At 49.1% G+C, this 14,945-nt stretch overlaps 2 protein-coding genes across 2 annotated transcripts; both read right to left on the minus strand.

Annotated features, from left to right (window-relative positions):
* Positions 1 to 752: 752 nt before the first annotated feature.
* polr2b (RNA polymerase II subunit B) lies at positions 753 to 9,138 on the minus strand. Its single transcript, XM_068326044.1, has 24 exons — positions 9,023 to 9,138; positions 8,233 to 8,305; positions 7,664 to 7,814; positions 7,364 to 7,476; positions 7,078 to 7,297; positions 6,839 to 6,997; positions 6,589 to 6,753; positions 6,312 to 6,508; positions 6,105 to 6,224; positions 5,833 to 6,019; positions 5,022 to 5,165; positions 4,791 to 4,930; positions 4,596 to 4,707; positions 4,358 to 4,512; positions 4,072 to 4,270; positions 3,099 to 3,267; positions 2,839 to 3,030; positions 2,512 to 2,762; positions 2,342 to 2,431; positions 1,755 to 1,862; positions 1,561 to 1,674; positions 1,324 to 1,484; positions 1,047 to 1,242; positions 753 to 970 (listed from the first exon to the last, which is right to left on the minus strand). The coding sequence occupies exons 1-24, from the start codon at positions 9,039 to 9,041 to the stop codon at positions 881 to 883; spliced, it is 3,525 nt and encodes a 1,174-aa protein (XP_068182145.1). The 5' UTR covers positions 9,042 to 9,138; the 3' UTR covers positions 753 to 880.
* Positions 9,139 to 10,390: 1,252 nt separating this feature from the next.
* On the minus strand, positions 10,391 to 14,827 carry igfbp7 (insulin-like growth factor binding protein 7). The gene is made up of 5 exons (XM_068325969.1): positions 14,335 to 14,827; positions 13,108 to 13,217; positions 11,701 to 11,808; positions 11,336 to 11,459; positions 10,391 to 10,766 (listed from the first exon to the last, which is right to left on the minus strand). Exons 1-5 carry the CDS (start codon positions 14,747 to 14,749, stop codon positions 10,744 to 10,746), a joined length of 780 nt encoding a protein of 259 aa, XP_068182070.1. The 5' UTR covers positions 14,750 to 14,827; the 3' UTR covers positions 10,391 to 10,743.
* Between the last annotated feature and the right edge of the window lie 118 nt (positions 14,828 to 14,945).

Below are 14,945 nucleotides of genomic sequence, written 5' to 3' on the forward strand. Positions count from 1 at the left end.
TCTGCGCTGAAGCTGCTGAGTCAACAACATATTTACTCCGTCACACAAACAACAGGAGAAAAACAGGAGCAGAGGTCAATAAACAACTCCTGTATTGATCTGATTATTGGTTATTGACAGGATCAGCTGCTCCTCTGAGATCAGTTTATTTCACCAGATTCTGACCACAAGACCCAAAAACAAAACAAACAACAAACAAACAACAAACAGTTGGACAAAGGACCAACCTGTGATCATTAACCCTTTGGACAGAATTGGTTATAATCAGTAAATAAAACCTGGTGTGTATCAGGTGTGTGTGTGCACCATGTCTGTGTGTGTAGCAGGTATGTGTGTAGCAGTGTGTGTGTAGCAGGTGTCTGTGTGTAGCAGGTTTGTGTGTAGCAGTGTGTGTGTACCATGTGTGTGTAGCAGGTATGTACCTGTGTGTGTACTATGCGTGTGTGTACCAGGTGTGTGTAGGTGTGTGTACAATGTGTGTGTGTAGCAGGTATGTGTGTACCAGTGTGTATGTACGTGTGTGTACCAGTTTGTGTGTAGCAGGTATGTGTTTACCAGTGTGTGTGTACCGTGCGTGTGTGTACAATGTGTGTACCAGGTGTGTCAAGTGTGTGTGTGTAGCAGGTGTATGTGTGTGTGTAGCAGGTGTTTGTGTGTACCAGGTGTGTGTGTGTGTGTGTGTACCAGGTGTGTGTGTGTACCAGGTGTGAACGAGGACCAATCAGAAGTAAAAAAACCAGGAGACCAGAAACTAAAACAAAATCTGATTTATTTGTTCTACTTTTCCAAAAAACAAGTTGAGACAACATAAAACTACAAAAACCGACCACTTCCTGTATGACATCACATGTGACTCCTGCGCGTGATTGGCTGAGCCCTCCTATGACGTCATCATGCGGGGGGCGATGCTCATGGACATGAGTTCCTGGAAGAGCAGCTTGCATGCGTACGGCATCCGGACCAGAGAGATCTGAGGACAGACAGACGGACACGTATTGATCCCTGATCGGTTGATCGATTATCGATCGAGCGATCGATTGGCTTACCTGTGTCTTGTTGCGGCAGCCGCGACACTCGTATGTGTGCGTTCGCGTGTTGGCGATGGCCATCAGGCCGCACAGGTTGCACACGTGGACCTGGTACGGGTCGGACGCCTCGAACAGACGCTCGCGCAGGAACTGGGCGGCGCCGTGAGCGATCTGACAGTCGCGCTCCATCTCGCCGAACCGCAGCCCGCCGTCGCTGGGGGAGAGAGAGAGACGGGCCAGTCAAACAGACGGCCGACGGACATACGGAGACGTCTGGCTCCGCCCCCCTGCTCACCGGGACCGCCCCTCCATCGGTTGGCGGTTGAGGATCTGGACGGGGCCGCGCGCCCGCGAGTGGATCTTGTCGTCCACCATGTGCTTCAGGCGCTGGTAGTACGTCGGGCCGATGAAGATCTGCGACGTCAGCTTCCTGCCGGTGAAACCGTTGTAAAGCACCTGCAAAGGGGGAGTGACCGCGTTAGCGTGACATCATGCTGACATCGTCAATAACATGACGACTCTGTCCGGTGACCTCGTTGCCTCTCAGGTGGTATCCGTACTCCGACAGCAGGTTGGACACTTTCTGCACGTTGACGGCGTCGTTGAACGGCGTGGCGTCGCCGATCTCGCCTTTGTTGGCGGAGACCTGGAAAGCAAAAACAGGAAGTGGTCACGACGGGGGCTTAGGGGGCGGAGCTAAGCGAGGGTGTGGTCACGCGTCTTCACCTTCCCCTGCAGACACTCGATCAGATGGCCGACCGTCATCCTGGAGGGGATGGCGTGAGGGTTGATGATGATGTCGGGCGTGATGCCCTCACAGGTGAACGGCATGTCCTGCGCAAAAGGTCAGAGGTCATCAAACTCTGAATTTATTACTTATTCAAGTTACAAACATTTCAGTTTGTAACTTGAAAAAACATGTTTGTGTGTTTCTCTGTTCCAACATAAATCCTTTAATTTGTCAGGTTATTAAACCCACAGAACTCCATCAATCAAGGATCAAACTATCAATCAATAAAGAAAAATAACATCAGACACAAGTGAGGACGTTAACTTTGTTCACAACGGTTAGTCAGAGTTAAAATGGGCTGAACGACTGTATTGTGGGAAATGTAGTTTTTTGTCCACAGCACACTTTTGTCCCATTTATTTTTAGACACTCCGAACTTTTCTGCTCTTGCAGGCCACATAAAATGATGCAGAGGGCCACATTTGGCCCCCGGGCCTAGAGTTTGAATGTCAGGCTGCTGGAGCTGAACGCATCCAGACAGGAAGTGGTCTGACTGGATCAGGGCTTCTAGAACAGAACTGACCTCCTGTCTGTACTGGATCCCACAGGTTCCCTTCTGTCCGTGTCGGCTGGCGAACTTGTCTCCGATCTGCGGGATCCGGACCGAGCGAACCTGCATCAAACAGGAAATGCGTTGAAACCTGAGTGGGCGGATCTGCGTTTTGACGCGGGCGCGGTGGGGCGTGGCCTCACCCTGATCTTGCAGAACTTGTAGCCCTCCTGGTTGAGCGTGACCATCACTTGGTCCACGATGCCGGTCTCGCTGGTCCTCAGGAAGGTGCTGCAGTCCCTCTTGGTGTAGCGCCGGTTGGTGCTGTCCAGCTCGTCGTCGTTCTCCGGCAGCGTCACCGTCTTCCCGATGATCACGTCCTCGCCCGACACGCGGACGCCCGGCGCGATCAGACCGTCGTCGTCCAGCTTGTCGTAGATGGCGTGTCTCATACCTGGACCAGATTGTCACGGGTTCTCAGTCATCGTGAAGCTTCGATCAGTTTCCGATCGGTTCCGATCGGTTCTCACCCTGGCAGGTTTCGCGCGTCGGCTTCTCGAAGACCTCCTCCTGGTCGAACCCCTTCTTGGACTCCTGCTCCTTGTAGGATCGGTAGAAAACGGACCTGAAGAACCCGCGGTCCACTGCCGACCGGTTCATGATCACTGAGTCCTCCTGGTTGTAGCCGGTATACGAAGCGATCGCCACGATGGAGTTGATACCTGAAAGACGAGACCACGGGTTACAGAGAACCTTTCACTGGGGTGAGAAGAGACAGGAAGTGCTCCACCTGCAGGAAGTTCTCTGAAGCGCAGGTACTCCATGGACCGGGTGGTGACCAGCGGTTTCTGGGGGTAGTACAACACGTGAGCGAGCGTGTCCATTCGCACGTGGAAGTTGGTGATGTAGACGCCCATGGCCTGCTTCCCCATAGCGGACTGGTACGTGTTCCTGGGAGACTGGGCCACACCCCCAAACACAAGCAGACTTCATTAACCCTCAGAGACCTATTAAAATGACTACACACACCTTACCCAATCGGGTCACAAAAGGGCCGTCTCATAAAAGTGTAAAAAAAAAGGTAATACAGAAATTTTCTTTCAATTCATCAGATCTTTTCCATTAGTTCAGACCTAACCACAGATATAAAGTTTATTATCATTTTTTTATTATTATATATGTTTATATAGAATTTGCCATTTGAACCGTTTTTCTTCCGATGGGAAAAACAATATTGAATATTTCCAAAAGACGAACTATTGATAAACTATTGGATGAATGGAAAACCATTTTTCCAGGTGTGTGAACAGACAGTGGGTGGGTGTCGGGGTTGTGGGGGGATTGTGGGTGCAGTGATTTGCTGTAGACAATGAAGATCATGTTTCATTATAACGTCAGCATTATTGTATATAGTAATACATATATAATACATGAATACATAATATATATAGATGCTTATAGTATCTGAAAAATATGTGGTTATAATGGAGTCAATTGGACCATTTTTGACTATTTTAGGTATTGTGTGTACACACTGAAAATCTGCTATTCTATACACTTCCAATGACAGGCATTACGGAATTTTGGAAAATAAGGAAATTTACTGGCATAATTTCATATATTTAGTCTTTTAACTGACTGATTTATAGGGAGAGAAACACATAAAAACAACAAAAGGTCACCGTTCCCAAGGGTCAAAGGGCTCGACGCTGCCTCTAGTGGTCAGGAGGGAGCGGAAACAGTGTTAGTTACGTTCTAGCTACCTGGTTGTGGTCGGGGAAGGGGATGATGGACGCGCACACCCCCAGGATCATGGACGGGTGGATCTCGCAGTGGGTGTAGGTGGAGCAGTAGGCCACGCCCTTCTCCTGGAGGTCGTCGGGGGTCATGGCGAGCATCACCGTCTCCTCCTCCAGCGTGTCGATGTACTCCACCACGCCGCTGGCGACCAGGTCCTGCCAGCTGGAGGACGACGCCCCAAAACACGTCAGCGTCAAAACGGGCGAACGCTTCAGGCCCCGCCTCCCCCCGCCCTCGCTGCAGCCTCACCTGTAGTTGTTGTACTCCCTCTCCTTCAGCTGGTCGATGTGGCGCCGCTTCAGCAGCAGCTTCTGCTTCTCCACGATCAGCAGCGGTCGGCAGATCCGCCCGGCGTCGGTGTAGATCCGGATCTCGCGTTCCCTGATGTCTCTGATCATCGACACCTGGAGGGATCGGGACCGACAACCGTCGCTAACGGACGCTAACCGACTCCCTCCAATCAGTAAAAATCGACATCGGCGGTTACCTCGGATACGATGATGTCCATCTGCCGGCGCAGCTTCCTCAGCGTGTTCATCAGCTGCTCGGGGTCCTTGTGGATTCCCACCCAGCAGCCGTTCACGAAGATCTTCGTGGCGCTGAAAAGTGAAAACGCCAACGATTTAGGGAGGAAACGGGATCATGTGACCGAGCTGGCGACGGCGCGATGGTGGACACTGACTCTGCGATGGCGGCCGGCGAGATCTCCTCCAGGTTCTCCATGCTCCACTCCTCCAAGAACTCCAGGATGGGCGACGGCTGGGAGCCGACGGAGATGTAGGCCATGAGGGCGAGGTTCTTCACCAGCCCCACGGCGTGACCCTGAAACACACGGGGGGCGCGGTCAGTGATGTCATCAGCGTGGGACCGACGTTTGGGGCGAACAGTGCTTTCTGTGGGCGGAGTCTGGTACCTCGGGCGTCTCCGCCGGACACACCATCCCCCACAGCGTGTTGTGCAGCTGCCGGGGTTTGGCCAGTTTGCCGTCTCTGCCGATGGGGGAGTTCACCCGGCGGAGGTGAGACAGGGTGGAGGCGAAGGTGAGACGGTTCAGCACCTGTAAGCAGAAGCGTTACACACCCGTGTCCAGACGGGCTCCTGGGTAATTTTTTAACCCACTGGCTGCCAACGGGAGGTGTCCTACTGCTGCAGCGTTGTAGGTGTTACTGATCCCCTGTAGGGGGCAGTAGGGCTGCGTTTGGACGAGCGATCGAGATCGTTTGGGGAGAAAAAGAGTCACGATTGTGAGAAAAGACGTTTAAGATGATGAACGGGTGGAGGTTTGACCCCTGACCCCCGCAGAGCTACCGCGAGAATAGCTAAATTATCTCGTTAATGTAAAATGTAGACGTTAATCTTAGTTTTCTATTCTGAAATAAATGATTTTGCCATCAAACTTCTTCTTTTCAGTGTTGTTTGTGTTGTTTTATAGAAGTAAACAAGTGTTGACATGTCTGAGGCGTCACTAAAGCTAAAAATATTAGCATCAGTTTGACACATCTTGATGTAAAAAGCTTGTTTTCTCTGTTTTTTTGGTCAAGAAGGAATGTTTCTACTGAAACCACCTGATTTCTACTGCCGAGAAATAAAGAACCCAAATAGTAAAAAACTATTTTTTTTCCATTCAATGTTCTTCCAATACTTTCGCTGTTTTTTTAGTCGTAGAACTCAAGATTCTGTGGGTCACCTGACATCCCATCTGTGTGAGGAGCCACCCTCCTCACCTGAGACACCCCGGCGCGGGCCTGGTGGGCCTTCTTCACGTCGCCCCAGTTCCCCGTCGCCAGCGAGTACTTGAGGCCGTCAGAGATGATCCGGGTCTTGATGGCGAGCTCCAGGTTGAAGTCCTTCCCTCTGTCGATGAACTTCTGGGCGTAGATCCGGATCTCCTTCAGGAGGTTCTTGAAGAGGCTGAAACGCAGACGAGGTTACACATCGATTGGGTCGCGTATGTCTGATCGCAAAAGGTCAAAGGTGATGAGAGAAGAAGCCCCACCCTCTGAACAGGAAGGCCAACAACGGCCCGGCGAGGTCCAGCCTCTTGTTGCCGTAGTGATCCCTGTCGTCCAGCTCCCGCCTGCCGAGAGCCGCCAGCAGCAGCCTGTGGACCATGTACCTGAAAACAGCAACGCACGCGTGAACAGGTGAGTCTGGGGGGTGGGGGGCAGCAGACTCGTACAGGTGAGTCCAGGGGGGGGCTCACCCTAAGAAGTAGGCCTTCTTGGTCTCACAGAAGTCGCTGACCCCGACGTGAGGCAGCATCTCCTTCTGCAGAACCTCTTTGGCGTATTTGATGCGGCGTTCTTTGGTCACGCCCGGTTTGGCCCCTCTGGAGCCGATGAAGTTCAGCGCCACGTTCTGCTCCTGGATCACGAAGGCCTCGTCTAGAGACGGCTTCACCTGGGGACAGGAGGGACGCCACACGGGTCAGACGGACCTCCTCGTCTGTCGCTACGCGGGGGATCGATAATCGCACTGACCATCTCCATCATCTCCGGGTCGTCGAAGTCGTAGATGATGTGCTCCAGGATGTCGCGGTCCGACACGAAGCCCAGCGCCCGGAACACGATGATGATGGGGATCTCCTGTCGGATGTACGGCAGCGTGGACACGATCCTCTGGCCGATCGCGCTCTTCTTCACTCCCTGGCAGACGATCGATCAACAATCAATAAATCATATCCGTCAGGAAGCGGAGGTGAAGGGTGTGGAGGGGTGCGCTGGGCCCTACCTGTCCCCCTCTGGCCATCATGCTGACCCAGATGGTGCTGGTGGGACGGGACGAGTTCTCCAGGCAGGAGCGACACTCGCCGGTGTAGGCGTACTTAGAGTCCTTCTTGGCGAACACGTAAACCGTGTTGGTTGCCATTTTCTCCTGAGCGATCAGCACCTGAAACCACCGGGGGGGGGGGGTCTGGTTAGCTTAGCTTATATCGCTCGCTAACGTCACACGTCGTCGCTCCCGCCGACCTTCTCCGAGCCGTTGATGATGAAATAACCTCCGGGGTCCAGCGGACACTCGTTCAGCTCGCAGAGATCTCTGTCCGTCAGGCCGCTCAGCAGGCAGTAGGTGGAGCGAAGCATGATGGGAATTTTACCAATGAAGGTCTTCTGGTGCTGAGTCTGCAGCTGGTCCTCCCCCTCCTTGATGATGGTCTTTGTGATGTCGACGTACAGGGGGGCGGAGTACCTGTGGGAGCGGCAGGTGAGCGTGTGTGTAGATGGAGGACGACGGGTGAGGGGGGATGAGACCTACGTGAGGTTCCGCAGTCGAGCCTCGTTGGGCATCATGGGGGACGGAGCTCCGTCTCTCTCCCAGTGCGTCGGTTTGGACAAGTAGATCTGATCGAACTTTAGCAGGTAACGTGGCTGGAACCAGAGAGGTCACAGAGAGGTCATGGTGGGGTCACAGTGAGGTCACGGTGAGGTCAGAAGAGCTCTCATCATCTTAGACTAAATGCTGGTTCACACAGGAATCAGATGCACGATAAAAAAGTGAACAAGCGTCTGACTCCGGGTCCTGGTTCTGGTCCTGAGCCAAACCCGGGTTCCTCACCGGCTCCTCCACCTCCCCTGACGTGTGCTGAGCCTCAGCCTGCAGGTCTATGGGGGGGGCGTCCTCCACGATCCGCTGGACGGACATCTGGATGAACTCATCAAAAGAATCCAGCTGCTGACGCACCAGACCCTTCTCGTCAAAATAAGAGCTGGAACAGGACAAACACGTCAAAATAAAGACCAACAGAATGAATGAATGAATGAATGAATGAATGAATGAATGAATGGGAGAAAATAGACGTCATCATGTTGGTTTTTGTGAAGCTATATCTAATATTTACCAACTAACAGCAGCTATGATAAGATGTTAGTACCTTTTAGATAAATTCAAGGTTACAAAAGACTTCCAGATTTCAATCACTCTATTTAGTTTAATCTGCTAGTTTCCCAAAAGTTTAAAATAAAAAAACAGCCATTTAAGAAATCAGTCTCGTCTATGTGAGGGACTTCAGATCTGTTTTTGTTTTTATACTCAAATAATAATTTTAAAGCCTGTTACTGAAGGCTCCATTCGTTCCTCTCCCAGCAGCGTCACCGCCAGCCGAGGAGACCTCCAGGTGAGTTTACCTGATGACGATCCAGCAGGCCTCCTGCCACAGGTCTGGAGTGATTTCATCATCATCCTCATCATACTGGTTATCTGTCAAACACACAACCAATAGAGAATCAGCACTGATCAATACCAACAGACACAAATCAACAACCGTGGGCTAACCCGTTACCTTCAATGATGCTTCACTTTCTTACTGTTTTTAACTTAATTTATCCTTTTCTTTGGTCCCAGTTAGTCACTGTAATTCCTCTGATTCGACATTGCAGTACAAATATTTACTGTCAGTACGTTTAAGCATATTTAGTGAAAAGAAAACAAGGTGACGTCACTTGTTTACTAGCATGTTTTCAGTATTTCTCCTAATACAAATACAATGTATTAGAGCTTTTGTACTTTGGTGTACTGACTGCACTTGAACTTATATATATGTATATGTATATACTGTATACTGATTAGCCGTCAGCTACTAGCTGACACAAAGCATCGCGCCAACTGCATTAGCTTCTGTTAGCATGCCGGCGTGTAAAGATTCATGCAGTCGGATGGAGCTAAAGTTAGCATTCTGTGTCCTAAAACATTTCCAGATGTTTCTGTGGTCAGCCTGATGCTAACACGTCTGTTCGTTCAGTCACTATTTGTCTCCACATCAGAGGCTAACAATAGCTAGCAGCTAAGATGTGACGGAGATGCTTTCAGATGATGCTAACTTTGTGTGATAAACACAACTCAGCCTCTTCAGAAATTCATAAAGTTCAAAAATTTTAAATGTTCAAGTTTCCTGTCTTAAGAGACAATTCGGCTTACCTTCATCCTGGTCGTACATGATTTATGTCGGGAAAATATTTAAATCCAAAATACAGAAAAGCTAGAACGACCGGATGACGAACAGCTCAACCCGGAAGTTCTTCTTCTTGTGTGGAGGGCCTGGAGGCTGGCTGACGTGTTGCTGCCCTCTAGTGGACTGAGTGCTCGTCTGCATTATGTGACGTCAGTGGTTGTGGTTCTGATGAATTTATGGACAGATCATCTGGAATCCATTATATTTATGAGTATATTTGTATTAAAAACTAGAAAACCGACATCCGTGAACATCCAGAATAATTATCAATATAATAATGATAACAATAACATTATTATTATTATTATTATTATTATTAATAATAATAATAATAATAATAATACCTCAAAATTTATATATATATAGTTATGTATTATTTATTTTAGATTGTTGCACACAAACTGAAAATTTTCAAGTCATTTTTTAAAAAAATTTTTGATCACTATGGCTGACAGTTAGAGAAAATAAAAAATTGGTGTTTCAGAATATTAGAATATTTCATAAACCTGTGAAAAAACGCATTTATAATACAGAAAAGCAAAAAACCCCACAGATTCCCTGTGGGGTTCAGTTATTCCAGTAATCAGCTCCCAGTGGCTTCTGTGAACAGATGCCAAGTCCTGCATGAAAAAGAAATCGGCATCTCCATAAAGCTTGGAATGTGACTCTTGTAGTCTATTTCCTGGACGTGTGTGGACGTTCCAGGACACTCTGCTCCCTTTTATAGCAGAGAAGCAGAATAGAGCCAGTGAATGTGTGTGCGTGTGTGTGTGTATGTATAAATAAAAATGTAAAAAATGCACAAAAAATTTTAACTTACATGTAACGACTCTAGAAAACACAGGTTTCACTTCTTTTTTTCTTTTTTTGGGATGCACCTGCACCAATAACCTGATCAATAATCACTTGTCTACTGGCAGCCAGACGTGGACATCGTCCACCGTCTGCAGCACCTTAATGAGTGGACGATCACTCAATACATCCTGCGACGAATCAAACGCATTCTTCCATCAGGTTGTCAGGGTGACAGAGAATCAGACATGAGTCTGAGGGGTCAGAGGTCAACCAAAGGTCATGGGAGAGTTTAAAACCAATAAAGTCAAACCATAAACTCCCAGTTTAAGTCATGGGAAAGTTGATCAATAAACCATTACTTACTGGTTTATTGATCTGCAGCAGATCAATATGTCCAGAAATAAAGATACTAAGGAATTTGTTTATTTAAGACCAAATATGTGTTTCAGAGTGAAAGTCATATTTTAATATTTTGAGTTGATGATCAATAAAGTTTTATTCTTTGTCTGTTGTAAACACTTTATTAAACATGTCCACACTTCTGCTTCATTACACTCTTTTATTAGCATAAGAAATAATCAATTAATGACCGACATGAAGAAATGAGCCATTACTTGGTTATGGAGCTCAGTCATTACTGTTGCTATGGTTACATGTTTACAAAACAGGCGTGTAAAATCAGGTTATCTCTGCTGCTCAAACACATAGAAAGTTAACACAGAGAAAAGTTTAATTCAGATTTAAATCTTAAACGCGTAGGAAAGCAAATCTATTGATCTACCAGGAATCACGAAACGCCGTCGATCAACAAGAATTTAAACTACAAAAACATCTGAGAGCTGAAAACCTCCCCAGCTGTTGGCGGCGGCGCCCATCTTCACCGATCAGCTGATCACAGTTCAGCTTCTTTAGACACTGAAAAGAGATGACATCATCACTCAGAGGCGGGGTTATCAGCTGATTCAAATAATCAGCAGTTTTTTAACCCTGATTCCGACGCTAGCGGTTCAGCCTCATCCCAAAGAACGGGGCGGAGTCTCGTCCTAAAGGACATGGAGGCGGAAACTTATTCTAAAATACAGGGGGCGGAGTCTCATCTTAAAACACAGGGGGCAGAGTCTCATCCTAAAGGGCAGGGGTGGAGTCTCATCCTAAACTACAGGGGGCGGAGTTTCCTGCTGCCTGAGATTTGTTTACAGGTTGTCATGGGAACATGAAGCTGTGAGCTCCCAGTTTGTTTCTGCGTTAGCCTCATTAGCTGTGTTGACTCTGCTAGCCACATTAGCTGTGTTGACTCTGTTAGCCACGTTAGCTGTGTTGACTCTGTTAGCCACGTTAGCTGTGTTGACTCTGTTAGCCACGTTAGCTGTGTTGACTCTGTTAGCCACGTTAGCCTTTTTTTGGATTTGCAGGATGTCTCGTTGTTATTTGTTGTTTTCTTCACGATGACATCATTTGTTTGTCTCTCTATTGCGTTGTGTTACCTTTCTTGATGATGTCATCGATGGACTCCACCAGGTGGATCGACCCGACGGCCGAAGCCTCTCCTTTAGTGTTGGTGGCGTGACACTCGTACGATCCTTCTTCTGCTTTGGTCAGAGGGGAGATCTGAAACACAAACAGCACCAGGTGACCAACAGCTGGAGTTGTGACATCACTTCCTGTCAGGAAGTGAATCAGTAGATTGTCTATTAATATAAGTAAAAACATAAAGTCTGATTCTGCATGGATATGTTAGCATGTACCCGTGTACATTCAATAGAACATGGTACCCATGAGGAGTACTCTGTGTAGAGTAATGTGTACTCTGTGAGGAGTAATGAGTACTCTGTGTACTTGTACTACTGACCAGCACCCAGCCGGTGACCTCGTGTTTCTCGGGTCCGCCTCTCGTCTGAATCGCCAGGTTGTCTCTGTCTCCAGGGAGAAGCTCCATCCTCTTCCGCCCGTTGATGATCTGAAGGAATCATCACCATCATCATCATCATCATCATCACCACCATCATCATCATCGTCATCATCGTCATCATGGCGACCCTGATGTTCTCTCTAAAGGATCTGAGCTGTGATCAGAAACACGCCGCAGCTCGTTCTTGGTTCTCAGAGACGTCTGGACCTGCAGAAGAAGAGCTGCTGACACCTGAACACCTGAGGCTGCGGGGAACCAATGAGCTCATCAGGACTCTTCATCATTATCATCATCATCATCTTGTTCTCATATCTGAATCTGTTGAAGTTTGCCTCCGTCGGAGCGTTTCCAGGTTGTTTCCGTCTCATTTCTTCCCTTCTTGTCTCAAACATCAGAGCGACTCGTTCTGTGTTTGATCTGGCGCTGATCTGGGATCAGACCGACCCTCACAGGCCTGGACTAGACCGCCGCCCTGACGCCGCATACCTGCACACAAAAGGTTCCTGGATCCACACCAGCAGCAGCGCCAGCCGCTAGTCTAAACCTGCTAACCCACAAAGGACGGGTTCCCTCAGGTCCCAGTGAGGGAACTGATCCCAGAACAGCTCTCAGACCGGAACCAGATGATCTGATCTGATCCTAATCTGATGAAAGTTGAAACTATTTAAGAGACTAGATGTAACAGAATGAAAGAAATGACACACAAAACTAAAACAAAAAATAAATAAAAATCAACTTTTACTTCAGAAGTAGAAGCTAACAGACGCTAACAGGTGCTAACAGGTGCTAACAGGTCCTGGGAGGAAAGACTGACGATTATCAAAGAGTCTTAAATTTATCTTCTCTGCAACAACCGATAAACTAGTTTCTACTAGTCTCTTCTTCTTCAGGTGTTTAAACTAGTCTCTTCTTCAGGTGTTTAAACTAGTCTCTTCTTCAGGTGTTTAAACTAGTCTCTTCTTCTTCAGGTGTTTAAACTAGTCTCTTCTTTAGGTGTTTAAACTAGTCTCTTCTTCTTCAGGTGTTTAAACTAGTCTCTTCTTCAGGTGTTTAAACTAGTCTCTTCAGGTGTTTAAACTAGTCTCTTCTTCAGGTGTTTAAACTAGTCTCTTCTTCAGGTGTTTAAACTAGTCTCTTCTTCAGGTGTTTAAACTAGTCTCTTCTTCAGGTGTTTAAACTAGTCCCTTCCATCTTACCCTTCATTTCCTGTTTCTCCTTGTTTTAATAAACACCAGCAGCAAACAGGAAATGAAGAACGGAGGAATCCCGTCGTCTTGTTTAACTTTCATTTCTTCTCCTGTAGATCAGACTCTTGACCTCAATCATCTGAAGCGTGATGACACTCACCTTCTTCCAGGTGAGGACGGGCGTGGGCACGCCCACTGCCTCACAGCTCAGGTACACCTGAGAGCCGCTCACGTTGTAGACCTCCCCCGGAGGAGTGACGATGACCGGAGCTGAGGACAGACGACCGAAGGGAAGACAAACGAGATGAAGTTTGTTTCCAGATGAAACAGGATGAAACAGGTCCGGAATCCGTCACACATCAATCCCCCTGTGACCTCAGAGGAATCCGCATCGCTCTGAGCGCCGTCAAGGGGGGGGCCCCACGGGAGGAATTCAGTGTTTTCAGAGGGATGAAGGTGGATTAGCGTCGCTCTATGTTGTTACTGTCAGAGGAGGCACTGACACGTTCAGCCGCCGCATCCAACGTGAACCCAACCGACCACGAGGACGGGTCTCCAAGGTGGAGAACAAGACTACCCCAGGAAGGGAGGGGGGCTCTCAATGTTCTAATAACATCCCTTCTTTCTCACAGATTTTCTCTGTGAGACTTCACCTCATCGCGGATTTTTAATAGGTAGTCATGTGATACCGTACGCACATTCTATTGGCTGACGGGATCTGGAAGTGCGCTCTGGTCCGTGAGTCTTGGACTTCCGTGAGCCCCAAAAGTGCTTTAAACAGTCTATCAGAGTGTGGGAAAATGTAATACAGCTAGAAAGTGGTTTAATATCAGTATGGGGGGGGGTGTGCAGAAACGTGTAAATTACTGTAAATAATAAGATAAACAGTTTGTCGCAATATCATGGATTTCGTTAATCGCGTGCGGTCCCTGGAACGCAGGAACCGCGAGAAACGGGGGATCACTGTGTTGTTTTTATTTCCAAACCTGACAACCCTGACTCCCCCAGGGATCCACAGATGTTAAAGAATAAACTTACATGAGTGTGTTTGGGTGTGTGTGGGGGGGTCCGCTATTTTCTAATAATAAACTACAAACTTTTCTGCCTTGTTGCCTTTTTTGGTCATTTTTTACCAGCAGCTTCCTGTTTGTTTTTCTCTCCTACCCAGACTCCTCTGGTCCCCCAGGGGTCACATCTGGGTGGATCCACGGATATCAAAGAATAACTAACATCTTATTTTTTGAGGGGGGCATTTCTGACCTCAAACCTGGACCTGCTTCCTGTCCCTGACTCATCTCATTAACCCCTGGTGATTGGGGGGGGGGGTCCTCAGACATCCTCAGTCCGCCCCTGGTGATGCGGGTCACGGGTCCGACACGGGACTCACCTGAGGCGCAGCGGCCCTTGTTCTGGACGCTGACCGGCCCCTGGCCCCCCCTCTCCGCCGCCAGGCTGGCGGTCTTCAGGGCGCACCCGTTCCCGTACGTCACTCCGTCGGTGCCGCAGACCTCGTAGTCGCTCTTGCAGACGCACACCCCCAGTTTGCTCTTCTTGTCCTCGTCGCTCTTGACGCACTCCAACCCGGAGCCGCAGCGACGCGCCGCGGCGCGCCGCCCGCCGCACAGCTCGCCCTCCGCGGCGGCGCAGACCGAGCAGCAGCCGCAGGTGTCCAGCAGCGCGCCGGCGGCGCAGCCCTCCGCCGGGAGGGGGGCGCAGGACGCCGGGTCACACGGTCCGCACGCCGCAGAGACGCGGACCGACAGGAGGGCCAGGAGGGCCAGGAAGGCTGGGGGGGTCTTCATGCTGCTCTGATGCGGACTCTAGGGCTCTGATGCGGGTCGCGGTCTGAACGCTCTGACTGGCGGTCCTCAGACTGGGGGGGGTTTAAAACTTCTGCTCCGCCTCACCGACACCGAGAACTGATCCAGGACCAGCTCCCAGACCCGGAGCTGCCCCCTTAAAGGAGGAAGAACCGAACAGACCCCCAATATATTGATT

The sequence above is a fragment of the Antennarius striatus genome, chromosome 10 (genome assembly GCF_040054535.1).
Source record: "Antennarius striatus isolate MH-2024 chromosome 10, ASM4005453v1, whole genome shotgun sequence".
NCBI classification, from domain to species: domain Eukaryota; kingdom Metazoa; phylum Chordata; class Actinopteri; order Lophiiformes; family Antennariidae; genus Antennarius; species Antennarius striatus.